General features: G+C 50.8%; 1 protein-coding gene and 1 pseudogene across 1 annotated transcript; one reads left to right on the plus strand and one right to left on the minus strand.

Annotated features, from left to right (window-relative positions):
• The first annotated feature begins 8,037 nt into the window (after nt 1–8,037).
• LOC149332938 (uncharacterized) lies at nt 8,038–27,301 on the plus strand. The gene is made up of 6 exons (XM_089557592.1): nt 8,038–8,134; nt 9,638–9,741; nt 10,741–11,106; nt 12,812–14,128; nt 22,573–22,680; nt 25,229–27,301. Exons 1-6 carry the CDS (start codon nt 8,038–8,040, stop codon nt 27,299–27,301), a joined length of 4,065 nt encoding a protein of 1,354 aa, XP_089413718.1.
• On the minus strand, nt 20,331–21,498 carry LOC149332939 (uncharacterized; annotated as a pseudogene).
• Nucleotides 27,302–27,866: the final 565 nt, after the last annotated feature.

A 27,866-nucleotide genomic window follows, 5' to 3' on the forward strand; every position in this document is an offset into this window, starting at 1 on the left:
ATAGAAACAGCCACCTGCCAATGCAGTGAAGCATCGCTTAACCGCTGCGCCACTGCGCTGTTCGTGGCATATGAGGACTCGCCGCCATCTATGAATCCCAAGTAGGAATTACCAATTCAAAATACATGGGCATTAAGCCACTAAAGATATCATGCCGCACACCTAAGGCGGAGTTTAAGTTCCCCCTCCTATTGAAGAATGAAGAACTGCTTTCGCACGTCTACTTAGTTTAACTACGCTAAACACCTACCATTTTTGAATACGCCATCTCTGCGTGCAGAATATTTGAGAATGCAGGCGAGGACCTCCGGTAAACATATTTTCGCAGACATATTGTATTCAAGGCTGTCGTTGCTGCATGCCTCTAAATACGCGTGAGAATCTGGCCGGTTGGACGCATCTGGGGTAAAATAATTCACTAACACATTGGCTTGCGAGATGGCCCAGATGATTTTGAACTCTAGACGTTATTAAAGCTGTTATGGTCATGCATATCAGATGTGCACAAGTGTACACATTCTAGCTATAATTATATAATGTAGGTTTCGAGATTGTGTGTATTATACGTTGCCTTTTTTCCTAGAAATATTACCAGTTAACTATTTGATGGATAGTTTGTTCATGTTATTATTTGCTTAGCCTTAATGTCTTTTATTTTTGTATGGCACATAATTGTATTCTAAAACAATGTGTAAATTTCTTTTGAAGTTATAATGAATACTTCGTCAATACTGCTTTCTGGTGTCAACTTCTAAAATGTAATTCTTGTTAACGTATATTTTGCTACTTAGCTATTATCCATGTTTTTAGCCATATATTGTGTATAAAACATATTTCATTCTTCTTCAATACTCTGTATCATCAGGTCATCACCTACTGCCTCGTTGGTGGTTTTGTAGGTCTTTGTCAAGCTGTCAGGAACGCTTTTTGCCTATAAATTCGCCAGAATCTTTCTGGAAAATAATTTGAATTGAAATTGAAATAAGGCGCGCTGCCCTGTTGTGCTTACTTTTTAAAATGTTCATGAAAGGTGAAGCTCGAGATTTTTCTTCCGTGCCTTGCATCGTTACTCATGAGGTTGTCCAATACCAATCTTTGCAATACCAAGAGCACTCTGTCTCCCTCTTTCTGTGTCCTTGTTTTTTACTACAACTCCCAAGGTCAAGTTTGGTGCGCGTTCGACCTTGAGCCGGCCGAGCGGAGGTGGAGCATGTGACCACGTGAGTCGCTGCGGGGAGGCGTCGCAGCTGCGCTCACTCGGAGCCTCGCCGCTGCTGTGTCACGTGACTAGCGGGGGGCGGGGGGGAGGGGGGTGCTCCTTCGCTGGCGCTCGGCCGCTCAGTCTTGACATGAATGAGGCGCGCACCGGACCGACTCGGGCGCCAAGCCATGCATAACCATGCCTAACAGAGCTTTCGCTCGTATCACTAGGTTTAACAAGCGCTAAACCTCCGCTAGGGTTTCTTTTAGCGCTTTCACAATCTAAACATGGATAATCAACTAGCCCAAACGCTGCCGCTGTTGTGTCTTTAATCATTGTGACAGTTCAGGGTGCTGCGCGTTACGCATGAAAATTACACGACGGAAGCCGATATTCTCTTATGAGCCATTACTGCATATGCTAACACAGAGTAATAATCACCTAAACGAACAGCATTCTTGTGAGTCACACAGGGCTGTAGCTTCGTGAAAAACAGTGGTTATAAAGACTTTTTTCGTTGCCGTTAATCAATCAAGCCAATTCATCCTAAATGAAGATTGTTTTCATCACAGCATGTAAAAGTGCGCAAAGAGGGCATCACTTGCCATTCTACCCCCAAGCGTTCAGTAACAACCCCCAGTTGGATTCCTTCAACCATAGCCTGCGACGTACCCGAACCGTAGTCACGTCGAAACAATTGCCGAGCTTCCCTGCATTAAAACAAAACAAAAATTGTTACCAGTGGCCAAACTACGCACTGAATATCACAATCTATTTCACGAGCAAATGTGCATTTGAGAGAAAAATATAACATGAAAGGATTACACTGACATCGGTTCATATCAAGCATTGACCGCTCGTCTGCTTATAACAAAGGTAAAAGCTAAATATCCACATCCAGGGGGTATATCGTTGCACTTCCTCTTTCAAGTGAAATTGGGCAATAGGCGGCGTTCGAAAAAATCAAGACCCCGAGGATATTCACTGAAGTGTCGCGAGCTCGCTTGCGCATGCAGATTCTGGTTTGTACACCGCAATCAAAGCGATTGCAGTGCAAAAAGCTTCGATAAAGCAGTGCAATGTGGATCGGGCAGTTATTGGAGTAAACTTTTTTTAATCTCCAATGCCATCATCTCATTTCGACCGAAGCGAAATCCAACAAACAATTCCTCCGGGCATGCAGTCTACTGCGCGCCAAAGGGCGAGCATTGGGAGCGTCTGCTAGCTTCACCCGGGAGGACCCTTAGTAGGAGCGCTGGCATAGGAGGAAGAGATAGATGCCGTTACTTTTACTATACTTTTCATGATCATCATCATTTATTTACTCTTAAGGGCCCTTGGCGTAGGGCATTACAGAAGGGAAGGGAGGCAGCCGTTACATAATACAGTGGTAGGTAACATCAACAAGAAATAAAGGTGCAGCGTTCATGGTCGACATTAACATTATCAACATTATCAAAAGTATCAACTTAAGAAAGACACAGCAGCTCAAGAACAACTTGGAGAAAAATAAGACACACACCAAAATAACTCAGCCCTTGAAATCTGCTGTTAATAACTGCCTGAATTTATTGGGCTCCATTTCAGTAACTAGGAAATCGGGTAGGTCATTCCACAATGTAATGGAGCTAGGTAAAAAAGATTTATGAAAAGATTTTGTGCAGCCGTGTATGAGCTGCAAACTTAGAGTTAGAAAGTAGGCGTGAGGTGCGAAGCGGTGGGTGCAATACAGAGTTTCTTAGCTGTGGGAAGGTGTAGTACAATTTGTGAAATAAGCAAAGCTGTGAAATTTTACGCCGAAGTGCCAGGGGTTGAAGACCAAGGGATTCCCTGATAAGAGTCACACTGCGTCGCCTGTCGTATTGCGATGTGATAAAACAGGCCGCGCGATTTTGGATGGCTTCAAGCTGATGGAATAGATATTTCTGATGGGGATTCCAGATCGTCGAGGCATATTCGAGTTTGGAACGGGCGAATGTTACGTAGGCGAGTTAAGGGACAGAATGGGGTGAAAAAGCAAGGGATCGTCTGTACAAAGTTTTGCAATGTGCTCAGACCAGATTACTTTGTTGTTAATGATGATACCTGTATGATCCTGTTTCGAAGAGTGGCGTGGAACTTAATGAATACGGACAGCTATGGTTATTTCGCTTTCTCGATACACGCATGAACTTACATTTGGAAATGTTGGAAATCTTCGTCGTGCCGAAGACGAAGCACAACATTACCTTGCCGATGCATGTAGAGAGACGAGTAGGCAAGCATTCATTTTTGTTGGCAGTCGGTACTAAATGGAATGCATCGAAGCTGACGGTAATCGCCAAAGGAGGGGCCGAAGGTGCACAAACATCAGCTGACACGGTCACAGAGCGACGTGGTGCAGCCTGAAGATTTTCCTGTGACGTAGAGGCTCATGAAGGTGACAGGGGGGAGGGGGGAACCAGAGACCCCTGCTGCCTCCATGGACTGGTGCAAACTGAGGGCACAGAAAGGAGTGTTCCTCGTCCAGGAAATGCACCGGCCACATTGACGGATTCTGCACCTCAGCTCCCTGACCAGCAAGACTCCGTTCGATCGCCGCAACGAACTAGAAGACCGCCAGTAAGGTATGCGAACGAGTTTGCCTGAGACCGAAGGACTGCAGCGTGTCATGTGCTGTGAAGCATGTATAATTTCATTTCATTGTTGTGTTATTCCCGTTGCGTTGTGTTATGAGGGACAATATGTTGTGAACGTTAGGGGCCGCTACCAGTCATTCATCTCGTCTGTAGCTGCGTCTGGTTATAGACCAGATTTTTTTACCCTCGCACGCAGGCTGCGGGCGCGCTCCTACTCTCGACACCAGTCGCCATCTGTCGGCGCGCGCGGCCCAAGGGACTGCGGGTCGCGCCGGCGCCGCGCGTAGAACGCATGTTTACGTGTTCGCTTCTGCGGTTGCTGTGCTCCATCAGCTAACGTATGAGGGTGTGTGCTGGGCGTCACTACACACATTTTCCCTCTTCCAGACAGTACTGCGGTTATCTTGTGCGCAGTTACTCGTTAACTTGACATCCGAGGGTAGTCGACCAGGTAGTGTACGGACTGGAAACCGGCACTTCTAAGCAGATTTCTGCTCTGTCGTGTCGTTTGTTGTCGCCTTTTACGTGCGATATCATCTATGATAATTTTATGCATCAGAATGTAGATCTATTGATTTGACTCAGTGGAGTAGTAACTGGATAGGCGAGCTGCAGACTGAAGGATGTCCCGACGGAGCGCGTGTTTTCGATCACCAGTACGTGTTCGGCATCCTTGCGCTGAGCTTGCTCTTGTTCCCATTAAACACATTTCATGCACAGGATTGTAAGCACGACCGCTACCGATTTCAGCTGCTTTTTCCGCACGCATGTCAGAGGTATTTGGGGGGTAAAGGTTTATCTATAGTATCTTTCTGCTGTTGGTATCTACCTTAGTTTGGTTTGGTTTATTAAGGTTTTACGTCCCAAAGCGACTCAGACTATGAGGGACGCCGTAGTGAAGGACTCCGGAAATTTCGACCACCTGGGGTTCTTTAACGTGCACTGCATCGCACAGTACACGGGCCTCTAGAATTTCGCTTCCATCGAAATTCGGCCGCCGCGGCCGCGATCGAACCCATGTCTTTTGGGCCGGAGCCGAGAGCCGTAATCACTGAGCCACCGCAGCGGTGCGGTATCTACCTTATTCATAGAAAAATATGCGCGATTTCATCACATTTCCACACTTAGCCAAACGGCCACGCAACGCTCTCACACGCGGCGAGAGCTCCTGAATAAAATAACGCGACTTCGGACCTCAGAATTAGTGAAAGCTGGATTAGCAGCTCATATCTATTCAAGCTTCGATAAATTAATCGAAAGTACGTTTTTATGCACCAGGTTGCATAAGCCATGACAAAATTTGTTTTCTGTTGGCGCTGCGACTCAGTTGAGCTCACAGCGGTAATTTGTTGATAAACTGGCGCGGCGACAAGAAAGCCCTGTTTGTGGAAGGGGGATGGGGGGGGGGGGGGCTTTATGGCCGGCCGGCAGGAAGGACTAAGAGTGCATGGGAATTGGAACTGCATGCTAGCCGCACACCTAATGCTTGGTATTGAACAAAAAGTTTCTTTGCGGTGGAGCACCAAGACGGAATTCGATATAAGCACGAGCGCGTTCTAAGCGCCGGCACAATTAGCCTGAATGTCAAACTAAATGTCATTAAAACGCGTCAATATTATTGCTGTGATAACGTAAATACTTCCTGCAACACAGCCACGCAGCGGAAGTATGCTCGACAATGTTTTTTTAGCGCCCGAAGCGCGGCTATATGCACGCGCGGCCGCGGAACTGCCGCAGCCCCGCAGTCCCCAAAGAAACACCCGCACCGCGGCGCGCCAGTCGGTGCAAAATGGCCGCGCCCGGGAAAGGCTCAAAATTCTGGTCTATATTTATACTATAGTCTGGTCCTTCGGCTGTTCGCGCCACCAATGTTGTCATTCCGAAATCTGAGATCGGCTGGCGCTGTAGGATCTGCAGATCCGGATCACGAGTGAAATAACTAGAAAAATAAGAATGGAATGGAGCGAATTCGGCAGGTTCTCTCAGGTCATGAATAGCAGTACACCAATATCCCTCTAGAGAACAGTATATAACAGCGGTATCTTACCGGCACTCACTTATGGGGCAGAAACACGGAGACTAAAAAAAATGGTTTATCTTAAGGACTACACGGAGAGCTATCGAAAACAATGATAGGTATATCGATAATCTACAGGAAGAGCGCCGAGAGTGTCAGCGACCAAAGGCTGGCTAATGACATCCTACAGTCGAAACCAAGATCAAGAAATGAGCTTCCTCAAGGCGTGTGATACGAAGTCAAGATAATCGATGTTCATTAATTGTAATGGACTGGGTTTCAAGGAAATGGAAGCGTAGCAGAGGGCGGCAGAAAGTTAGGTGGCCGAACGAGATCAAGAAGTTTGCGGAGATAGGGGGGCTGTAGCTAGCAGAGGACAGGGTTAATTCGAGAGATATGGGAGGGGCCTTTGCACTGCAGTGGGCGTAGACAGGCTGATGATGATTACAAGGCTGCTGTTCATGACTTGAAAGTAGCTGGCAAACACTTCCAACCACCGTTATTCTTCTAGTTCACTCTCATGCCCGGGACCTGAGTTCAAAGATTGCTCCAGAAAGATGTATCCCTTTGCTGCTTGCAATAACTCACTGCATATGCCGTAAACTGTTGTTCTCTTCCTATAGCCTGTTCAACACTGCATTTAGTTTTCTGAACTATAAGTCTTAGTCCCAACGCTCAGCTTTGGTTGTTTAGGTTCCCAAGCTTGCGCAGCATTCCTTCTGTGAGCGTCAGTCAGGTGTACGACAAAACAAAAGTTCCCTGGACAATTTTAGACAATTCCGGCGATTTTTCGATTTTCAGTCGTCAATAATATTTGTATTGGAATACAAGCTAAAGCCAGCAGTCACGGAAACCAAGGAGCATACGGGATGTGTTTTATTTTGTGGTGTTGATTAATACGAGACTAATAGTTTAAAAAAAATAATTTGATTAGAGCGCGGAATGAAATATGAATTACTTAGGAGCTATTAATCTCGAATTAACCGACACCACAAAATAATAAAAAAAATTCTCTATGCTCTTTGTTTTCGGTGATCGTTGGCTCCCGTCATGTATGTCCTAATGGCTCCAATTTTTTCGTACCTAGTCTGCTCAATTTGTACTCAAAGTTTTTTTGAAGCCAAGAGTGTGTGTGTGCCGAATGACACGGCAAAAAACAGTTTAGTTTTCTCACAGAATTTTTCGGATAGCCCCCAATTCGTTCAGTGGGCTGTCAAACAGGCCATTTTTAAGAACAATCATGTGCATAATGAAGTTTCACAATGAATGCGTAAAGAACGTGCATGACGAAATGAAATTTTGCGAATGCAGGAAGCTTCAGAGGCATGGTGCCATCCACGATGTCTTCTGAGACAGCCAAGGTGTGGGCGCATGAGGCCGAGCGGAGCACGTCGCTCGCAGCCACGCTAACGCAGCCAGCCCCAACACGCCAGAAGCTGACGCCACACGCGGTACCACGCCGCACTCCAGCAACGAGGGAGCAGCCTGGACGGGCATATACCAATTGCTTCACTTCCGCTTGTTGAGTCGGTCGAATAGGATGTCGAATAGCATGTATTTATGTTGTTTGACAAGAAACTACACTTACAGACGTGCCTAATTTGGTGCTGCCAAATGTACAGAGTTTCAGAAAGGTCCAAAAATATGCGCAAGCGCGTCTCAGAGTTTCCGAGTTCGGCACGGACAGCCTACAGGCCAGCATACACAAGAAATTGACAGGTAGTGCTTCTTTCACTTCCCAAGGTTTCACACAGGTAAGTCCCAGTGGTGCTGTATCCCGGTAAAAACGGTATCGAACACATTACCGGTTGCATGTCAAGGGAGCACAACATTGTAATACTCTATTACAATTTGGCTTCGGAAGACCTCGGCCAATAGGAACAAGTGCTTTCTTTTGCGCTCTTTTTAGTTGTCACCAGATTTCTTCTATTTACCATCAGGCGGTGCTGCTGCATTATCATCACCGTCTGTAGTGGTCCCTAAAAAGTGACTGACTGATTGGTGAAGCAGCGTGCTCCTGGGAATGACTCGGTTATCCCTACAGCTACTGACAACGCGCTGGTTTGCTTCTCTTTTTTTTTCTATCTTTACCTGAGTAGGCAATCGAGTAAGCAAATTGCCGGCGTGTGTCTCTGCACGGCCGCCGAATGAAGCCTGCGGAGCCTACAGTGAGCCGAGCGCGAAAACCGTGCATCGACGAGATGCGAGACGGAAAATATGCAGTGACAGGGGCGGCGAGGTTAGAGGCACTGGAAATTCCGGTAACTCAAGGAGAGGCTGGCTCAACGACGCCCCCCAGTGAGCGGCGAGTGCGGAGAGAGGGAAAGCGGTGTCTGAAGCGAGTGCGCGCCATCGGCTGATCGAAAGCGATGCGCCAAGAAAGGGGAAGTGTACAGTCTTTGCCGAAAGTAACCCAGCAACTATGGTTTGTTTCTAAGCGTCGTAGCGAAGCACCTATGGCAGCCATTAAATTCCGAATCTGTGCAAAGTAAGGTGAACCCTTGTCCTCAGGTTGCGACACCTTTAGGTCTTTAGGGGTGCCTTGAAGGCTCCGTTATACGGTTGAGAAGCAAAAACCTGTTGCTCGGTTACTTTTGGCAAAGGCGGCAAATAATGCAACAAATGCGAAAGGACAAAAAAGTCTTTAGTGAGCCATAAATCTAGTCGAAATAGATCAAATAGTAAAGGCAGCAATCTAAAGCAGAGAATCATTAGGTAGACATGAAATCCAGCCAAAGCAAAGCGAAATCAGTGGGCGCAACTTTCAGGCATTGAGATGCGGCAAAGGAGAAAAGAAGCTCATCCTGCTCACGCAGTTCATCACCTACGAATCTGAGCCTTAATTTGTTTCCCTCTTTTTCATTAATTCTGCATTTCTTCTTCTCACACTTCTCCAACCCACTATTTTTGTCGAGGACATTTCTTGTGTACACCCGTTGTAAAGAGGCTGTCAGCGCTACATAATTGCATTATCATCTGTGGGGTTGTATACAGTTGAGAGCAAGGAATCGTATACCACCAACACACCCATCTCTGTGCCCTTGTATGCTTCGCTTAAAAGGTTAAAATAGCAACGAAATATTCAAAGAAACTTGCTTTGATTCTCAAGTAACCGTAAAAGAAGTCTATGCGAACGAATCTCCTGGCGGCAGCAGTTTAACAGCGAAGAGACTCGAGGCAGCCAAAGCGAAAAGGTCGGAGCTGAGCCGCGGCAAGTTTATGGCTTGAGCGCCGCAGCCTTGCGGAGAAGAAAGGGACAGTCTGTATTTTGTAGCGAAATCTACTTTGGCCACGAACTTGCGATTTCGCTGTGGAGGTGCTCCGAGGAGGAGGCACAGAGACCGGCCTTGAGCCGTTGCATAGAAAACGCCGCAACTGGCGGACACCGCGCGCTCGCCGCGCCATCTGGCATGACGTCACACCGCGCCTCACTGCGGAGCCGCCGCCGCCGTTTGGTATGACGTCACACCGCTTGCCTCGCGTTGCGCTCGCTTTCGCTACGTATATCCTGGCATAGCCGAGGTAAGCCACTGCCGATTTTTTTTTATTTGTTTATTTTCCTCGTTCTTCAAAGCTGTTTTATTTTTACTTTCGTCAGTTATTCTCTTCCAGTTTTCATTAATTTCATTTTATTTACCTTTCCACCTTACGCCGGCCTCTATTTTCCTCGCAGTCGCCCGTATGATTTTCCTTGGCCTTCACCACCGAACCCTGGCCAATCGCCCGGCGCGATCATGTGCCATGTGTGCAGTCGACAAGGAGGAGAAGACTAAGAAAAAGCGACCGTCTGCTGTGGAGAAGAAGAAGAAGAAGTGAATCCCCCACCGTGGTACGTGCCATTCCTTCTGAGGCAACAACAACGTCGGGCCGCCCGCTTCTGCAACGCAACCATCCCGGTCCACGAGGTATACGGGCACCGGCACCTTTCTCGCTTTATTAGCAGCTATCTATATCCATCGGCAACTTAGCCCCCCCCCCCCCCCCCCCCCGTCGTCTCCTTGTGTCCCCAAAGGTAAGCCTAATCCAGGCAGTACGTTAGCCTAACTTGACGTCGTTAAGGGAATTGTCAGCCCCTGGTAACTTGCCACACCTCCGGCCACATATTGTGCGCTCGACACAGCGCTGCCACGAACGATTAATCTCAGAGATGCGCGGCGTGGCTCTTTGCAGGTGAAGCGTAAGACGACGGCTCGCGGAAGGTAGTGCGGCAACCTCTTCTGGAGTTCGGGCGTTCGAGTTACTCCCACGTTCCCTGGCAGATCCTGAACACAAAGCGCAGGTTAGAGAACGGCGCTCCAGTTTCCGACAAGGCGCTGCAGGCTCATCTCTTGATCCATGATTTTCGTCGCTCTTTTACGCCACAGTGATGGTATCTCCTTTGCTATAACATTTCGAACAAGATCAGCGTAATGATTTGGGGCAGCAATTTTCCTTGCATACGTTCTTTAATTTTTCTAGCAATTTTTTTCTTCCAACACATAAGGCGACTGCAGAACCACACGCTAAGAGAGTTTTTTTTTAACGTTGCGGTGCTGCCTTCTTCTTTCGGAGCTAAAATGACTGCGGTATTTCTCAGAAAAATCTTCTGACCACTTCAGTACAAAGTTAACCAGCATTCCGTAATTCTTGATGCAGTGCAATTGAAACGCTCTTCTTTCTAACACCATTTATACACCAATTTCCATACCTCCTTTCTACACCTTCTTTCTAGCCTAGCTGTTTACACCTAACAGAGATCACAATCCAAGTAACGCAGTGTTCTTCATTCAGACAGCTCTGTCCAAGTTTCATATAGTGAATTGTCCTCAAGCTTTCCCTCAGTTGGACTTGACGGATCGTAACTTTTTTGCTTTTCGTGTGCGTCTAAACAGCTACTTCCGCCATCTATAAACTTTCGCGCCCAGGTCATCATGCACAAACCGAGCACAAGCCACGGCCACAGCGGGAAGCATCGGCAGTCCAGTGGGACGGAGGACGCCACCGCCAAGTCCCCCGTGCCGGGCCGCACGCCCTCGAGGGTCACCACGACCTCCAAGGCGGCGGACGTGAAGCCTACGGTTGCCGACAAAGCCCGCAAGAAGACGAGCCTGGAAGAGACCGCTGGCCAGCACCCGGGCGAATCCGCTGCATCACCGGCAACAAGGACCCCAGCGAGAGGACGCGAACGGCGGCACGGTCCGGTCCAGTCAGTCCCGCGGGACGTGGCGCGACCAGCAGCGGCAGATCATCCGGCGTCACCGTCAGCCGCAACTGCGGGTTCGCAGCCGAAGGTCGGCTTTTCTTCATTTTGGTGTCATATAGGATTAGAGGTCACGTTGAAAAGCCGCCGTCCGACCATGCATGCCACAAAAAAAGAAGGTGGTCCACCATTCCACCGGGTTGTCGGCAAACTGCCCACCATGGCACGTGCAAGCTAAATTAATTCAAACTAATTCAGTGCAGATGTCACCTTTCCACTGTGGCACTGCGTATCAGCTTACTGTTCGAGAGATAGCCTCCCCAAGACCCATCTATGCAGAGATCAGCCTCACGGGGGCTCGCGAAGAGCTGCCACGGTTCTCACGAGCCACACCGGCGGTAGAGTTTGAAAATGCCACCTATCAGGGCAGTGGCGCATTGCTTAACCTCTGCACCATTGCGCCAGCACTGGTATGAGGACTCCCTGCGATCCATGAATCTATACGCACAGGAGGACTACTTGCGCAGGAAGGGTGTCTATTGTGCTATCGCATTGTACCCTTGGGGTTTAAGCGCCGACCAAATTTTTTCCTTCATAAGCTGCCGCTAGGTGTCCCGTGTTTAAATATTAACCGCCCATAACCCGATTTCATTGTCGGTTGAATTTCACTTAAGTGAAAAAGAAGCACCAAAGCAGGTTGTGCTGTGTACTTGTTCTATCTCCTAACATTAATGGGCCAGAGCGGAAATCATTTCTTACGCTGGATGCGACTTTGGGCGAACTGGCTCACGGCGCAAAAAGATGGGTAACGCACATGGGACATTCACAAGAGAGGACAAGACGGGACAGGCCTCTTATGCGCCCCATTTGCGCCAAGGATTGAGCGAAGGTGTGGGTAACTGGGTTGCAGCATCGGCTCCCTCATTTGGAGTGAACCTTGTTCTGCGATAGCACAGAACCCTCAATAAAAACTCGGCGTTGTCCATAAAGATAGGATTGGCTAGCTGGCAATGGCGTCAACAGAGAGGAGAGATCCCATTGGCTGGAGGAACGGGATGTCATCAGGCTGGCAGTGAATTACCGGAAATGAACGGAAGTGACGTCACTAGACCAGGAATGCCATTTAATTGGAGGGAAGGGAGGTCCCCAGACCGGCAGTGGCATCCGCAGACCAAGTTCGTCTGCGTGAAACTCCCCGTGCCAACCGTACGTTGAAGACCAACCTGCTTCTTGCAAACTCCACCTGTCACTTACGGCATGATCAACAGCTTCGCATGCTGTCGTATTGCCACACGTTATGAACTTAGGCGTCTCTATGTTTCCTTTAATAAGCCGCTTCCACATATCAGCCTTTCCCCATGGTCCTCATTTCTGAACCAACAACAAGCTCCTGACTACTGCGCGATGGCGTTACGGATTCTGTTCAGCGGAGGACCCGGTGTCGGGTTCAGCGGAGAACCCGGTTTTGTTCCCGGATTTTTGATGTTTTCTCGCGTCCTTTCTTGCGTTAAATTTGCTGTTTTCGCTACGAAAAAAAATAATAGGAGTGAGGCAGAGTCGTGTGTGCATTTCATTCTTTCGGCCGTGTATGTCTGCGCTGATTTTTAACTATGAAGCGAATCCATCTGCCCCAGTTAAGCATCCTCAAGTTCGATGATGTTGCCTTTTAGAGCTTAGTGGTCCGCGCACGACAGATTATAAACCTGAAGCTCAGATAAAGCGATGAATTCAACCGTAATTATAGTTTATAAGCAAATACCGAAAGCTCTAACATCTAAACGCAGATTTTTTTTCAGGTGACAAGTCCGAAAACCAGCGCAAAGCACGGGCATGGAGAAAAGCGCCACCAACAGTATCGACACTCGACCAAACCAGAGCCCGCCGCAAAGTCCCCGCTTAGTTCTCCAAAGCCCACGACTGGCACCCGCAAGGACCTTTCAGTCGCAGATGCAACCGCAAAGTCGCATCCGATTGACATCTCGCTAATGCCGACGGCAGGCGTCGAAGCCGCCGAATGTCTGTCTATCCCTGGCTCTGAAGCAATACCCTTGTCCGGTGGCGCAGCTACCATTCCCAATATACGTTCCGCAGCCTCTGGAGGCCTTTCGACCTTCAACGGCGGTGAAAGGGTCTCTCCAGAGAGCAAGGCACTCAAGCCCATCGCAGGCAACGAAACGCTCGAAGGCCTTGCGCCCATTACCTCGGAAGCGGGGTCTCCGCTGGGATCTCCAATTCCCACTGCAGCCTCCGAGGGCCGATCGGCACCCAGCGCTCCCGAGAGTTTCCCTCCAGATATCATGGATATAATGCATATGACAGACACTGAAGCGCCAGACGCCCATTTACCCATTATATCAGTCGTGGTGTCCCCAGCTGGTGGCTCGTCTCCAGTTCCCACCGTAATCCCCAAGGGTGCCGCTGTGTCCCGTCCAGGTGGTAGGTCCCAGATGGCCGAGGAAGACCCCGAAGCACCGGATGACCTTTCGCCCATTACCCCAGCTGCGGTGTCGCCGCTCGCGTCTCCAATGCCCACCGGAGCCGGCGAGGTCCTTGCTGACGCCAATACTTCCGCGAATGTCCTACCCGGCGACAAGCCTTCGACGCTCCCTGCAGTCACTGAGCCACACGAAGACCTTCCACCAATTTCCTCCGGAGCGGTTTCTATGCTCCGTGGCGCGCCTTCGGTCCTCACCGTAGCAGGCAAGAGCCTTTCGGGCAGTAACGCTGCAGCAGGGATCGCTGCCGGTGGCGAATCTGTGATGACCGCGACAGGATTGGATGCACGTGATGGTTTTCCTCCAGTTACCTCGGCCGCGGTATCCCCGCTCGGTGGCGTATCTCCAATCCCCGCCGTTGCCTGCGAGGTCCTTTCGGCCACCGATGCTGTCGCTGGCGTTCAGCAGCAAACGAGTGCAGTGGATGCCACTGACCAACATGAGTACGATGAATCGCTGGGTGCAGCAGCGCCCTCTACACGGGCCTCAGCTGGACAACAGATGCACAAGCAGCTTGCATCCTGCGCAACCTCTCCACAGCGAGCGACGACCATAAAGAGCGCAAAGGTGAGTGTAGATTCGCCGCCGAGAGTCGTCCCTGCTGTCGGGCCAGATAAGGTAACCCATTTCGCTTGATTAGACACGGTTAGGTTAGGTTTCTTTCGGCCGAAGTAATTGTACGGGAGGCACAGGTGGAAGGTTAGCTGAATTAACGACAAAATTATGGTGGCATGTAGTTGTGATCGCCATAATAAAGCACAACTCACTCAAGGATTTCGTCAGTTTCGGGTTGCGGAAAAAAAGCATTAAATTCCTGTTATGGAGTACAGACACCATATTTTTGGTTGCATGTTTTTTTTTCATTGCAAGAATGCATGAGGCAGTAGTATGCATAGATCGGCACGTGATATTCGCCTACGATAATGTACATTATTGTGCGTTTTTATCTTGAATGTTTTCAAAAATTTTCCCTCCTCAACCGCTAGCTCGTTTGCGGTGAAACTGCACACAGAGCTTGCGTATTAAAGTACCTTTTGTATCGTAGCAAGTTTTAGAACGGTGCTTACTTAGTTGAGCCGTGCATGATGCGAAAACGTAATCGTCTGCGTAGAGGTCGGTGAACCAAAACCCGCAAACGCAGTTTTTTCGCTGAAAGGCGATAGTGGCGCCGTCTGTTTTCTGCAGTGGAAAGCGTCACGACAAGGCGCCGAGGTGAGCGTTGCAAACAACATCCTTTGAATGGTAAAGACTCGTTAAATCAGTTATATTTTTTTCTGCTCGGTTAGCCGAAAATGTTGGTTTTGGTTCACCGATCTCTACGCAGACGGTTACGTCTTCGCATCTAGTACGGTTGAACCGAGTAAGTACTGTTCTCAAAGTTTCTACGAAACAAAAGTTACCATAATACGCAAACTCTGTGTGCAGTTTCACCGCAAACGAGCGAGCGGCTGAGGCGGGAAAAGTTTTGAAAATATTTAGAATAAAAACGCACAATACTGTGTAATTTGTATAATAATGTATAATTATAACAATGTACAATTTTTGTGACGAAAAAGTTTAGTATAGGTTACGTGATGCATGAAAAAAATCCTATAATCGCTGCATCGTTGCTTTATTTCAGTACAGGGCTGATGCCAACCTGCCTCGAGAACTGTAATGTCAGCGAATGAAGACGCTGCGATTATACCTTTTTCTCATGCCTTCTCTAACCTGTACTAAACTTCGACGTCGCTGCCGTCGTTTGGAAATTCAAACCGAAATAGTTTGAGACAAATTTAGAGTCTCTTCATACTTCAGACATGAGAACAAAAGGCACGCAACCAAAATTTTGTGTCTATAGACACTCCTTCATTTTATTCAAGGCAAAAAATAGTTGAGTAATCTGTAGTGTATTGACAAACCACATAAGCGTATCTTCGTGTAGAACTGCAGGGTAACCCGACAACGACATAAAAACCAACATGTGAATACAGACTAACGTGCCGGAATAGGTATAATCGGCGTTAAGCGAACCAAGGGTGTCACTCTGCTTTGTCATTATGTATGATTCGCCCCTTAGTGATTTCGGCCATCATAAATATTTTGTTTTGCTTGCGTCGCTTATTTTAGCAGGCCTGCTTAAACTTCTGTCATCACCGCAGGGTCACTCCACTCGAAAGGAGCCCGACAGGCGCTAGACCGGATGTTAACGCTACAATGCCCCGTTACGCAGGCGTTTGCTTTGCCGCCGTTGTGACCGAAAAATCACGAGCATAACGCTGGCAGGTGGTGCCCAGAGAGCAACCTAGGAGGCAGGTGGGCCACCCAGGTCACGTGACCTTGCGGGGTCATCACAACCTGCCCACCAGATAGCGAACTGTCCACCGTGGCAGGCGGCAGTTAAGTTAATGATTGGTATCTGAGCAACCTGGGCCGCACGAGGGCCACCACCGGGAGCACCTGCCATCGCAGGGCAGAGGCACATTAACCCTTGCGCCACTGTGACAGGAGTGATATGAGGACTCCCAGGGACATATTGATACGTGGCGGCTAGAAACAGCAGAGGTAACCTGCTACGCAAGGGACCGACGGCTTGAAGTAGTCTCTCAGCACACAGGCGCGCACCTCAGCGTCGTCTTCGTTACGAACCACTTCGTCGTCCTCCCAGCGTCCGTAGCATGACCCTCCTCGCGGCAAAAGCACCGTCCCGGTGCGCACTACACAGGCCAGCTGGACGGCGAGTTGTAAGGTTTGAGGCGGGACACATGTACGATGTCGGTGCGGGTGCAGCGGCCGGGGACGGTGGATGTAGCGGGGTGATCTCGTACGTCACCGCGGTCACGGGACGTACGACCCTATAAGGGCCTGTATATCGCATGAGGAGTTTTTCGCACAGGCCCACATGGCGGGAAGGGACCCACAGCAACACAAGGGAGCCAGGAGAGTAAGTGACTTCACGACGGCGACAGTCATGACGGCGTTTCTGAGTGACTTGGAAGGCCGACATCCGCTGGCGGGCGACAAGACGGGCAGCGTGGGAGCGAGCGATGGCGTCCCGAGCGTAAGGACTCGTGGAGGCGGTGGCGGGCAGTACACTGTCGAAGGGCAGCAAACGATCGCGGCGAAAGAGAAGGTAAAAAGGGGAGAAACCGGCTGTATCGTGACGCGTAGAATTGTAGGCGAATGTAACAAATGGGAGGCTAATATCCCAGTCGCGGTGATGGTCGGAGACGTACATGGAAATCATGTTGGTGAGGGTACGGTTCAGACGTTCTGTGAGGCCGTTCGTCTGCGGATGGTAGGCCGTGGCTAAATGATGAGGAACGGAGCAGGAGCGGAGCAGTTCGGCGACCACTTAAAAAAAATGGCTGAGGCTTAGCTTAGGTTAAGCCTAGTCAGATGCGAAGCTTATTGTCGCCGAGTTGCATATCGAGCACGCCGCTTGGCTAGACGTTCTTCACGCTCTTCATCAGTCTCTGTAGAACGCCGCAACTTTTGCTTCTCATTCCAACGAGCAGCCCTGTCTCCAGGAGGCATCTCTATCCCGTGTACGCCTAGCAGAGGCAGGCGCACCCCCTTGTATACCGCCGCTCCAGCATCCCGTGTTCACTACAGCGCACCTAGCGGCAGAAGCAGGAAACACATTGGTCGCGACGCCTCGCGCGACGGCGCGAGCTGGGCCCCCGTTTCTCCTATGTCGTTACGTAACGCATCACGTGGTCCTCCTTGGTCGCGACGCCTCGCGCGACGGCGCGAGCTGGGCCCCCGTTTCTCATCTGCTGTGACGTCACGCACCACGTGGTCCTCCCTGGTCACGACACCTCGCGCGACGGCGCGAGTTGGGCCCCCGTTTTTCATTTGCTGTGACGTCACGCATCACGTGGTATGACATGGAGGTCACGAAAGGTCAGCGGTAACGACACCGCCGCGCTCGAGGAGCTGGGTTGGGCTATTTTAGTATGCTTCGCATAAAAGAAAGCAGCGGCCGCGATCGGTGAGCAGGTGACGGGGAGCACCGTGGTGGAGTATGACGTCGTGCAGCAGAAAGTCAGCGACATCAGGGGCGCAGCTGACTGGGATCGCTCGAGTAATAGCATAGCGCGTGGAGTAGTCCGTTCCGACCGCGATCCATTTATTTCCCATAGCAGACACCGGAAAAGGGCCGAGCAGGTCGAGGCCGACACGGGAAAACGGGTCTACTGGGATGGGAATCGGCTGAAGATGTCCGGGAGGGAGAACCGAGGGCGTCTGCCGTCATTGGCACAGCTCGCAAGTGGCCACATAACGGCGGACAGAACGGTATAGACCGGGCCAAAAGAAGCGTCGGCGCACGCTGTCGTAGATTCGGGAGACTCCAAGATGACCGGCCGTTGGAACTTCATGAAGCTGCTCAAGGACGCTGCAGCGCAGGTGTTGAGGGACTACGAGCAAGTGGTCAGCGCCGTCAGGCCGCATATTGCGCCGGTAGAAGACGTTCTCATGGAGCACAAACGGGGCGTAGGAATCATCACAGCGGTTGGCAGTGAGGCGGTCGATGAGGGAACGTAGCGAATAATCCAAGCGCTGTTCTTGCGCAATATTGCGGAAGGCCGAGATGGATAAGACGCAGGCGTCAGCCTCGCGTTCGTTGGAGGAAGGCGCATCGACAGGGTAACGGGACAAGCAATCCGCGTCCTGGTGCAAGCGGCCGGACTTGTGGACGACACAAAATGTTTGCTCTTGAAGGCGAAGAGCCCAGCGCCCCAGCCAGCCAGTAGGGTCTTTGAGCGAAGAAAGCCAGCAGAAGGCGTGATGATCCGTTATAACAGAGAAAGGGTGCCCAAACAAGTAAGGGCGGAATCTTGCAATAGCCCAAACCAGTGCGAGGCATTCCCGCTCGGTGATAGAATAGTTGCGCTCTGACACAGAAAGGAGACGGCTGGCGTACGCAATGACGCGAAGCTTGTTGCATTGTCTCTGAGTAAGTAGGGCACCAGTGTCATGGCCGCTCGCATCGGTCCGAAGTTCCGTAGGGGCTGAAGGATCAGAGTGCGCCAACACAGGTGGAGCAGTGAGGGCACTGATAAGGGCTCTGAAGGTGCCAGCTTGGGGGTGGGGGGGGGGGGTCCCCAAGAGAACGGGATGTCCTTCTTGAGGAGCGTGGTAAGAGGGCGGGCTACTACCGCAAAGTTCTGGATGAACCGTCGGAAATAGGAACAGAGCCCGAGGAAGCTGCGCACATCACCGGAGGATCGCGGAGTAGGAAATGAACGCACGGCGCGGACTTTGTCGGGGTCGGGTTGGATCCCAGCAGAATCGACCAAGTGGCCAAGGACCTTGAGCTGACGGCGGCCGAAGGTACATTTCTGCGAGTTCAGCTGAAGACCATCGCGGCGGAAGACGGCAAGGATGGCTGAAAGGCGATGCAGGTGGCTTTGGAATGTGGACGAAAAAACGATCACGTCATCTAAGTAGCAGAGGCATGTCGTCCACTTAAAACCGCGCAGGAGGGAGTCCATCATGCGTTCGGAGGTCGCAGGGGCATTGCACAGACCGAAAGGCATGACTTTAAATTGGCACAGGCCGCCCGGGGTGACAAACGCGGTTTTCTCCCAATCCCGTTCATCGACAGCGATCTGCCAGTACCCTGAGCGAAGATCGATGTAGGAAAAGTAGTGGGCGCCGTGCAAGCAATCGAGAGCGTCGTCAATTCGGGGCAAAGGGTAGACGTCTTTCTTTGTGACGGCATTCAGATGGCGGTAATCGACGCAGAATCGCTAGGTTTGATCTTTCTTTTTAACAAGCACGACAGGGGACGCCCAAGGACTACTCGAAGGCTCGATGTTGTTGCGGGCCAACATCTTGCCCACCTCTGCCTGAATAACACGGCGCTCTGCGAGAGAGACCCTATAGGGGCGTCTGTGAATAGGGTGGGCCTCGCCGGTGTCAATGCGGTGGGAGACAACAGAGGTTTGACCCAAGGGACGGTCCCCAAAGACAAAAATATCACTGTAAGAGGACAAGAGATTGTAAAGAGCTGTAGAATCAGCCGAGGGCAGATCGGCCGCGATGATCCTGGAAATAGAATCCTCACGGGAGGGCTGCGGTGTAGGGACGTTGGAGACGGCAGTCGTTGGGTCAGGAGCCAGGGCAGAAACTGTGCAATCGGTCAATGGGGACAGATCAGCAAGTGAAATGCCGGTGGAAAGTACCTGAGGGGACAGGCTGAAGTTGAGGACAGGGAGGCAGGTGCATTTGTTGTTGATGTGGGCAATGGTGTGGGGAAAGAGGACGTTACGATTCAGAATCACAGCGGTGATAGGGCAGGCGACGTAGTCTCCATCAGGGACGGGAGAAGAAGGCGACATAGGGATGTAGACAGCAGCTTGCGGCGGGAGACGAGCAAACTCGGTGGATTGAAGGCGAGGTGAGCTGGCGGGATCGTCAATGCACAGGGGCAGATCCAATCGGAGAAGGCCTGAGGAACAGTCAATAAGAGCTGAATGGGCGGTTAAAAAGTCAAGGCCAAGGATCATGTCCTGAGGGCACCTGGTCAGGACGGTGAACAGAATGGGTATATGACGTCCGGAAATGCTGACTCTCGCAGTGCACATTCCAATCACCGCAGCGGGGCTGCCATCGGCGACGCGAACCGTGGACATGGCGGCAGGCGTTAAAACTTTCTTGAGGCGGCGGTGCAAAGAAGAGCTCAGGACAGACATTTGGGCGCCAGTATCAATGAGGGCAAGGACCGGGACTTCATCCACAAGAACATTCAAGAGATTACGTTGGGCAGCGGGGGTCAAGAGAGGATTTTCAGGCCGGGTCAATGATGCAGCGTCACCTCCGGGGGCTGCATCGGCTAGTTTTCCGAGAAGTGGCAGGAGGTCGAAGGAGAAGGGCTGCGGCGTGTGGTAGGAGAACGGGAGCGGCGGCCTAATGGGGAAGGTGAGCGGCTGGACCCACGAGCTTGCGGAGCGGGCTCGTCACGGAGCGGATCGGGACGTGGTGTGAAGCGGCGCGGGCCGTAGTCGTTGCGGCGGTCGACGAAGGAGTAGGGGCGAGGTGGCGGGGACCAACGGCTGCGGCAGTGACGGGAGATGTGTCCGACGCGAGAGCAGGTAAAACAGATCCACCTATCATCAGAGGTACGCTATTCGGCAGGATTGCGATATCGGTACCGAGGCGAGAAGCTGCGACTGTAAGTGGCAGCCGCGATCACTGGAGGGTCCGGGCTGGCATGAGCGGTGTCCACGACGCGAGGAGGAGGGACGGCCATGTTCGCAACCTCCTGGCGAACGACGGCTTGGATGAGGGCCAAGGAGTTGTCCGGCAGTTGCAAGGAAGAAACAGCGGGCGTCATCGCCTCCAGTTCGCGGCGCACGATACGGGTTAAGTTAGCCGGGTCGGAAGGCTGCCGCAATATTGGTAGATCTTCACAGGAGGAGCTAGCAGCAGTGTTCGGCAGCCGGTCAAAACGGTGAGAAATGCGCCTGTGTTTGGCTTGCTCGAAACGCCGGCGCACCTCAAGAACAGAAGCGACCGTGGAACAGTCTTTGCACAGAAGCAGATTAAAGGCATCGTCGGCAATGCCTTTCAGTATGTGGCCAACTCTATCTGCCTCGGACATGTCTTTATCAACTTTACGGCACAAGGCGAGGACGTCTTTTATGTAGGCTATGTATGGCTCGGAGGAAGTTTGGGCGCGCGACGCGAGAGCCTTCTTGACGGCGAGTTGGCGGCCCATGGGTTTTCCGAAAAGGGCGCGGAACTTCTGCTTACAGATGTCCCATGAGGTCATCTTCGTGGGTTCCGAACCACACTCTCGCGGTGCCGGTCAGGTAAAAGATCACATTAGCGAGCATCAGCGTCGCATCCCACCTGTTGTGCGTGCTGACGCGTTCGTAAACGGCCAGCCAGTCGTCCACATCAACGTCGTCTGTACCGCAGAACGTGCGGGTTCGCGGTGGTGGGCCACGACGACGGCTAGCGTTATTGACGGAGGGAGATGGCTCTGACTCGGTAGACATGGTGGCGAGGCGGCGGCCACGGCGGAGAGCCAGCTTGAGGTCGGGGATCGAATTTAGCAACCTCCACCAAATGATACGTGGCGGCTAGAAACAGCAGAGGTAACCTGCTACGCAAGGGACCGACGGCTTGGAGTAGTCCCTCAGCACACAAGCGCGCACTTCAGCGTCGTCTTCGTTACGAACCACTTCGTCGTAGTAAGGTGGAAAGTTGGGCGAGTTGAATCGTATTCATGATGAAGTTAGCGCCAAAAACGAGGACCAAAGTAGGAGAGTAGACACAAGACGAGCGCTTTTTCGCAGGTGTTTTTGCACCTTTTATGCACCTTTTGCACCCTCAGCACTCCTCACGCCCTCTAAGGTTTATCTTGATGTTATCATGTTTGTTTCTTTTGATTTACTTCACGAGATGGGTATATATGTCATGTGTTCTTCCATTAAAGTTTTAGTTTCGAAAAAGCGCTCGTGTTGTGTCTACTCTCCTACTTCGGTCCTTGTTTTTGGCGCTAACTTCATCATGATCACTTCGTCGTCCTCCCAGCGTCCGTAGCAATATGAATGTAAAGAATGACCAGTTGCGCATATATGGGAATTAACCCATTACGCTATTGCGTCATCGCCTAAAGGCGGAGCTTAAGTGATTGGTCGCTCGGAAAGAGCCACTTGGGCTACGCAAGGCCAACCGCTGGGAGCACCTGCCATCTCAGGGCAGATGCGCATTACCTAACCCCTGTGCCGCTGTTCAAGGAGCGATATGAGGGATTCGTCAGTTTAAACTAGAGAATTACTTTATGGATATATGGGAATTAACCCATTGTGCTATCGCCTCACTGCCTCAAGGCGGAGCTTAAGTGCGCCCTACAAATTATTTTTCGTTGTTCGGGTTTTCGTTACTGCCTGAAGCCGTCTGTAGTTTTTGGTTGTAACTCTCTCATTGAAGGTTGCCTCTGTACCATGCTGCTCGTATTTCGTTGCCAGAAAGTGTTAAGGCTGAATTTCAAGCCCTCAACATGTCGTTGCGAGCGAAACGCATTCTCCACGCGCGCAGAACTGACGTAGTTGAATTCCCGTTCCCAGGACGAAAACCGTTCCCCCGACAGCGGTGCCAAGGAGGCAGCCTCACCGGCCTCCGGGAAACAGAAGATTGCGGACGTGTTCGACTCATTCTCCGGTCTCGAGAAAATTGTGAGTGGGGTGGGCTACTCACTATTCCCAAAAGGCTACTCAGGCTACTCACTATTCGAAGAGCCCACATTTGAACACGCGATAACTTGCTGTCAGCAACGAATGAAACGCGAACAAGAAAACTGACGAAGCAACACAAATACTCCGACATATTAGCTCCTAGAGAGCCAATACATGCGAGGTTGTGGCCGCCGCGGTGGCTCAGTGGTTAAGGTGCTCGGCTGCTGACCCGAAAGACTCGGGTCCGATCGCGGCCGCTGTAGTCGTATTCCTATGGAGGCAAAATTCTAGAGGCCCGTGGACTGTGCGATGTCAGTGCACGTCAAGGAACTCCAGCGGGTCGAAATTATCCAGAGGCATCTACTACGGCGTCCCTCATAGCCTGAGTCGCTTTGGGATGTTAAACCCCATTAAACCGGAACCATCTTGTAGCAACTGAGTGGGTTCTAAGAGAAGGAAAAGGTAGCAAGTGCCGGCAGACAGTCAGGTGGGCTGATGAGGTCCCGGAAGTTTGCAGGGATAAAAATTCAGGGGGCACTTCGACGATCTAAAGTGCGCGGTGCGAAAGCATTTGCACGCAACTTTGGCTGCTACTGTTGACGCATCTGACGACTAACTTATCATGATTGGTAATGACTAGTCATGAGTAGCCAATCATGACTGACTACTCATGACTGGTTAATGGTTAGTTAGTCAGGAGTAATTAATTGGTCGCTAACTAGTCGTGATTGGTTAATGGCAAAGTAGTCATGATTTGTTTATGACTGACTAGTCAGGACTAACTAGCTGATGGCTGGTTAATGAGTAGTTAGTCATGACTAATTCGTTGATGACTAGTTAATTACTAGTTAGTCATGACTTATGAATAGTAATGACTATAGTTATGACTTTAAGTTCAGATGTAACGAACAAAGTCATGGCCGCGAGTATGAGCCATTAAACGCTTTCGCCTTAAAACTGACCGCAGCTGCGCAGGGCAGGGTTAATGGGAGAACGTTGGAAGAGGTCCTTGTCCTGCAGTGGACATAGTTCGGTTGATGATAATGGCTATGCGGATGATGACCCGAGCTGGCCAGAACGTACGAAGGCTATAAGTACTGGGGTCGTCAGTGGATAGCGGTGTACGATTTCGGGTAAGCAGCCGTGCCTCAGTTTGACCTCCGTTAAAATGGACTATTCGTATTAGACGGTTTCATTGGCGGCCAAAACCTTCAATCGATTTACGTCTCTCTAGTATGGAGAGTCGCTGTCGGCGCAATGGTCTAGGTGAAAATACGCAGAGCCCATTGAGACCCATGTATTTCTTCCGGGTTAATGTGTACAGTAACCTGAACAGAATCTCCACTGCCCCGACCAGATGTTCCCTTTCTTGTACTCTGAGCGCAGGTCACCGGCGAAAGGTAGCGCCAAAGTAAAGTGCAATAAGTGAAAGCACTTTTTCGTGTACAAGGTGCCTAGTCGACGCGCCATTACCATTTGCTGTATTGCATAAAGGGTTGTAATACAACTCTTTCTGCAGCTTGCGCTATGTGGAAAGCCGTATATTCAACACTGTCCGCTAAGTACAGATATGTAATGGCTATTGGCGGTACGCAAACAGTTATGATAGGCGATAGGCCATATCAATGCTAGGACTGCTAGGTTGTGCAAGCTGCACAGCGATTGATTAAATATAATGGCTACCAAGACATCTCAAGATTTTCTTAGAATTCCATTTCACTGCCCACCACTTCGCACGAAAGTAGACATAAGTTGCAGTGCTTTTTTGAAATAAGTTTTTTCCTTCACGATTCTTTATTACGGACGACTCGTTCTTTGGGCAGTTTTGCCTAGGTACCGAAGTTTGGTTTGGTTTATTGGGGTTTAGCGTCCCAAAGCGACTCAGGCTATGAGGGACGCCGTAGTGAAGGGCTCCGGAAATTTCGACCATCTGGGGTTCTTTAACGTGCACTGACATCGCGCAGCACACGAACCGAAGTGTTCGTGTACTGTACACGTGTTCAGTACACGAACCGGGTACCGAAGTGTTCGTATCAAATGGACACGACTGTGCATGATTATTCTTTGCCTTTTTTTTTTCTGGTGCAACTTGTGCAATTTACGCGAAATATTTTCCACCCCGTGTCCACTTAATAAATGGACACAGCTTTTAGTCATGATTTTTGCGAAGGTCATGTGTGCGTCGTTTATTTTGTGAGCGCAGTAGTTTCTTGAAGCTATAGAAAAAGCTGATGATGATGATAATTTTTTTATTGCGCAAAGGGCATGTGCGGCCAAAGAGCGCCATGGCGCATATCTTCGTTTACTCAAGGCGTGGTCAAAGACGCATATCCAAAGCATTCCACCCTGCTTAAGCCGAGCACCAGGCCAGGGGGAGATTCCATTGTGTCACCGGTGCGTAACCGGCCGCATTGGGGATCGAACCCTGCACCTCCCGAATGCGATGCCGATGCTCAAACCGCTAAGCCACCGCTGCGGTTTATATAGAAAAAGCCATTTCCAGTGCTCCTACTTTGCACCTTCAACAGAATTTTTTTTCTCTTCTCAGGCGAGAACTCCGAGCCCGGTCCGCGAGTCCTTTACGGTAAGGAAAAAATTTACCCTGACCAAAGTTGAAATCGGCGTCGCCTGCCTCGGAGTCTGCGCCATCCTCTCCTTCGCATACTTCCTTGTACTCGTCCCAAGACAGCGTTGGAGCGGATACAGACTGTGCAGCACTGAAGACTGCCGCCGCCATGCGGCGCTTCTTACCGCACGCATCAACTGGACTCTGGATCCCTGCGAAGACTTCGAGGCGTTTGTTTGCTCCGCGTGGGAGCCCTCCAAGAATCACCGCGACCTGGCTTCTTCCGTCTTGGACGACCTCCGGTTCACATGGTTTGACCGCTTCCCGGACACTCTGGCGAAGGGTTCGCTCAAGTTCTCCGCCGGACAAAAGCCGCTGGCCATGTACAAGATGTGCCACGACAGCTACCCTTACAACCAGTCGCAGGTGGCGTTGGTCCACACCATGCTGCAGCAGAATGGGTTAAGCTGGCCCGAACTACCCGAGGACCTGCAACCGCCGCTTGGCCTGCTCGTCGGCCTCAGTTACCAATGGCAGTGGCCATTCTGGATCACCGTAAACATGCTGCAGCCAACTCCCTCTGGAAGACGGCGCTTATTGATCAGGCAAGGCCAGAGTCTGCCAATTATGTTGAATCACCACAGGTCGACCTCCTCGCACTACATCGATTACTGGAAGCAGTTCCTTGTCCTACTCTACCCAGATAGCGCCAGTCGACCATCGGTAGACGAAAACGTCGTCAACGAGATCCGCGCCATGGAATCAGACGTGATAACAACGCTGATTGCCGCGGCCAAGTCTTCGCAACCACGCCCTGCGGCATTCTCCTTCAGCGAGATCGGTGCCCACGTAATCAATGCCTCTGCCACGGAATGGGCCGGCAATTTCCAGTATGGCATGCTGCTCCACCCAAAGCTCACCACGGAGGACAAGATTCTTAGTAACGACGTCTCCTACCTAGAGACAGTCGCCACGCTGATGGCGAAGTACGGAAAGCAGAAGCTGAACAGACATGTATCCTGGCTCGTTGTGCAATACTTTGGTACTTGCACTGACTACTCCCTCCTCGTGAGCTACACTGGCAGCAAGGAGAGAGCCACATTGTATCTTCCGATCTACTGCGCTTTCCATGTGGAAAGCTCCTTCAAGGTCCTCATTTCCACACTAGCTTATTTTGCCCGCTTCTCGGCGCGAGACCGAGAGACCATCGACAGCGGCTTCGATAGCCTTGTCCTGGCGGCCGTTGAGCGGGTCAACACCTCGAGTTGGATGGACGACGAGAGCAAGTCGCACGCGAGTCGGAAACTCTCATCCGTGAAGAAGGCTCTTTGGCCCGCGGAGTCGCTTCTCAGTGACGACGAGCTGCAAAGGCTTTTCGCAGACTTTCCGCAGAAGGAGCCGTCGTACGCTCACTACTGGATCAAGACGCGCCAGGCCGCTGCCCGGGTTAGCAGGACTCCAGAATACGACGAGGCTTTGATGCTGCCGGGCAGCAACTATCCGTACTACGCCGGCTACGAGGACTTCACCAACTCTGTGGAGCTGGCGCTCGGCGCTGCCACAGCACCGGCATTCTACAGCAACGGTACCAGGGCCATGCTGTACGGCGGCATCTTCTTCCTGATGGCCATGCAAATGGTCAAGGCCATAGACAGCACAGGCATCAGGTTTGCATACAACGGTACCGCGATCGAGGATACCACCATTTCCGCGGATGCGATGCGAGAGTTTAAGGCCAGAGCCGAGTGCCAGCACGGCGCAAACAACGAGACCGTCTTCCCTGAGGTACCAGCCGTGGAGGTAGCCTACGCTGCGCTCAAGGATTCGCACCTCGGGGGTGAGGACGGGCCTTTGGGTCTTGGTGAACACCTGCCGGAGGACAGAGTCTTCTTCATGACGCTCTGCTACCTGTCATGCGCGCGTCCGGGTTACGAGAGCCTCATCGCGGCGGACTGCAACAAGATCGTCTGGAATTCTGCAACGTTCGCCCGTGTGTACAGCTGTCCGAAAGGATCCAAGATGAACCCCGAACAGAAATGTTCGTTTTTCCATTGATTTAACCTGCTGTGATATTTTGCGTGGACCATTTCACTTAGTGGAACACGTCAGTTTGTGTAAGCTATATTTTTTATTCCTCAAGGCGAATTTAAGTACCTGACAAATAACGACTCATTAGTAGATGTAAAGAATGTTGGCGCTGCATTTGAGTGTGCTGTGCAACTCTCTTCAGGCGCCCATTTGCTGATAACTTTCGCGCAGGTTTCTGAGATCAATTATTTTTGTTCGCATTACGAAATGGCAAGTGTATCTGTTATGTGCATATGCACTTGGCATGCTTTTGTCACTAATCGTTTTTCGTGTATGTGCTCGTCGTCCATTGGAGCGAACATGAAACTAAGCGACAAGCTTTGCCAGTACGTTTGAAAATGTGAGACAGTGTTTGACACAAGACGACATGTTGATGTTATGCGAAACACTTCTCCCTGTGGACGGGCGTAGGACTTAAAGGTGGCTTCGCATGTCTGTTGCGTGATGCTAGCTAAGAGTATATTGTCACCTTTTAAGGCTGCAACGCGTCTATAGCGTTTAAGCATCACTTTGTGTGCTCGCTGCATACCAT

The sequence above is a fragment of the Amblyomma mixtum genome, chromosome 8, assembly GCF_055824585.1.
Source record: "Amblyomma mixtum isolate Tamu chromosome 8, ASM5582458v1, whole genome shotgun sequence".
NCBI classification, from domain to species: Eukaryota; Metazoa; Arthropoda; class Arachnida; order Ixodida; family Ixodidae; genus Amblyomma; species Amblyomma mixtum.

What these genes read in the sequence shown, in the direction of transcription:
- LOC149332938 (XM_089557592.1), top strand. Translation starts at nt 8,038, where the DNA reads ATGCGAGACGGAAAATATGCAGTGACAGGGGCGGCGAGGTTAGAGGCA. An exon ending in CAACCATCCCGGTCCACGAG is followed by an intron (nt 9,742 to 10,740) that starts GTATACGGGCAC and finishes TTTCGCGCCCAG; the next exon opens with GTCATCATGCACAAACCGAG. An exon ending in CTGCTGTCGGGCCAGATAAG is followed by an intron (nt 14,129 to 22,572) that starts GTAACCCATTTC and finishes TCCCGTTCCCAG; the next exon opens with GACGAAAACCGTTCCCCCGA.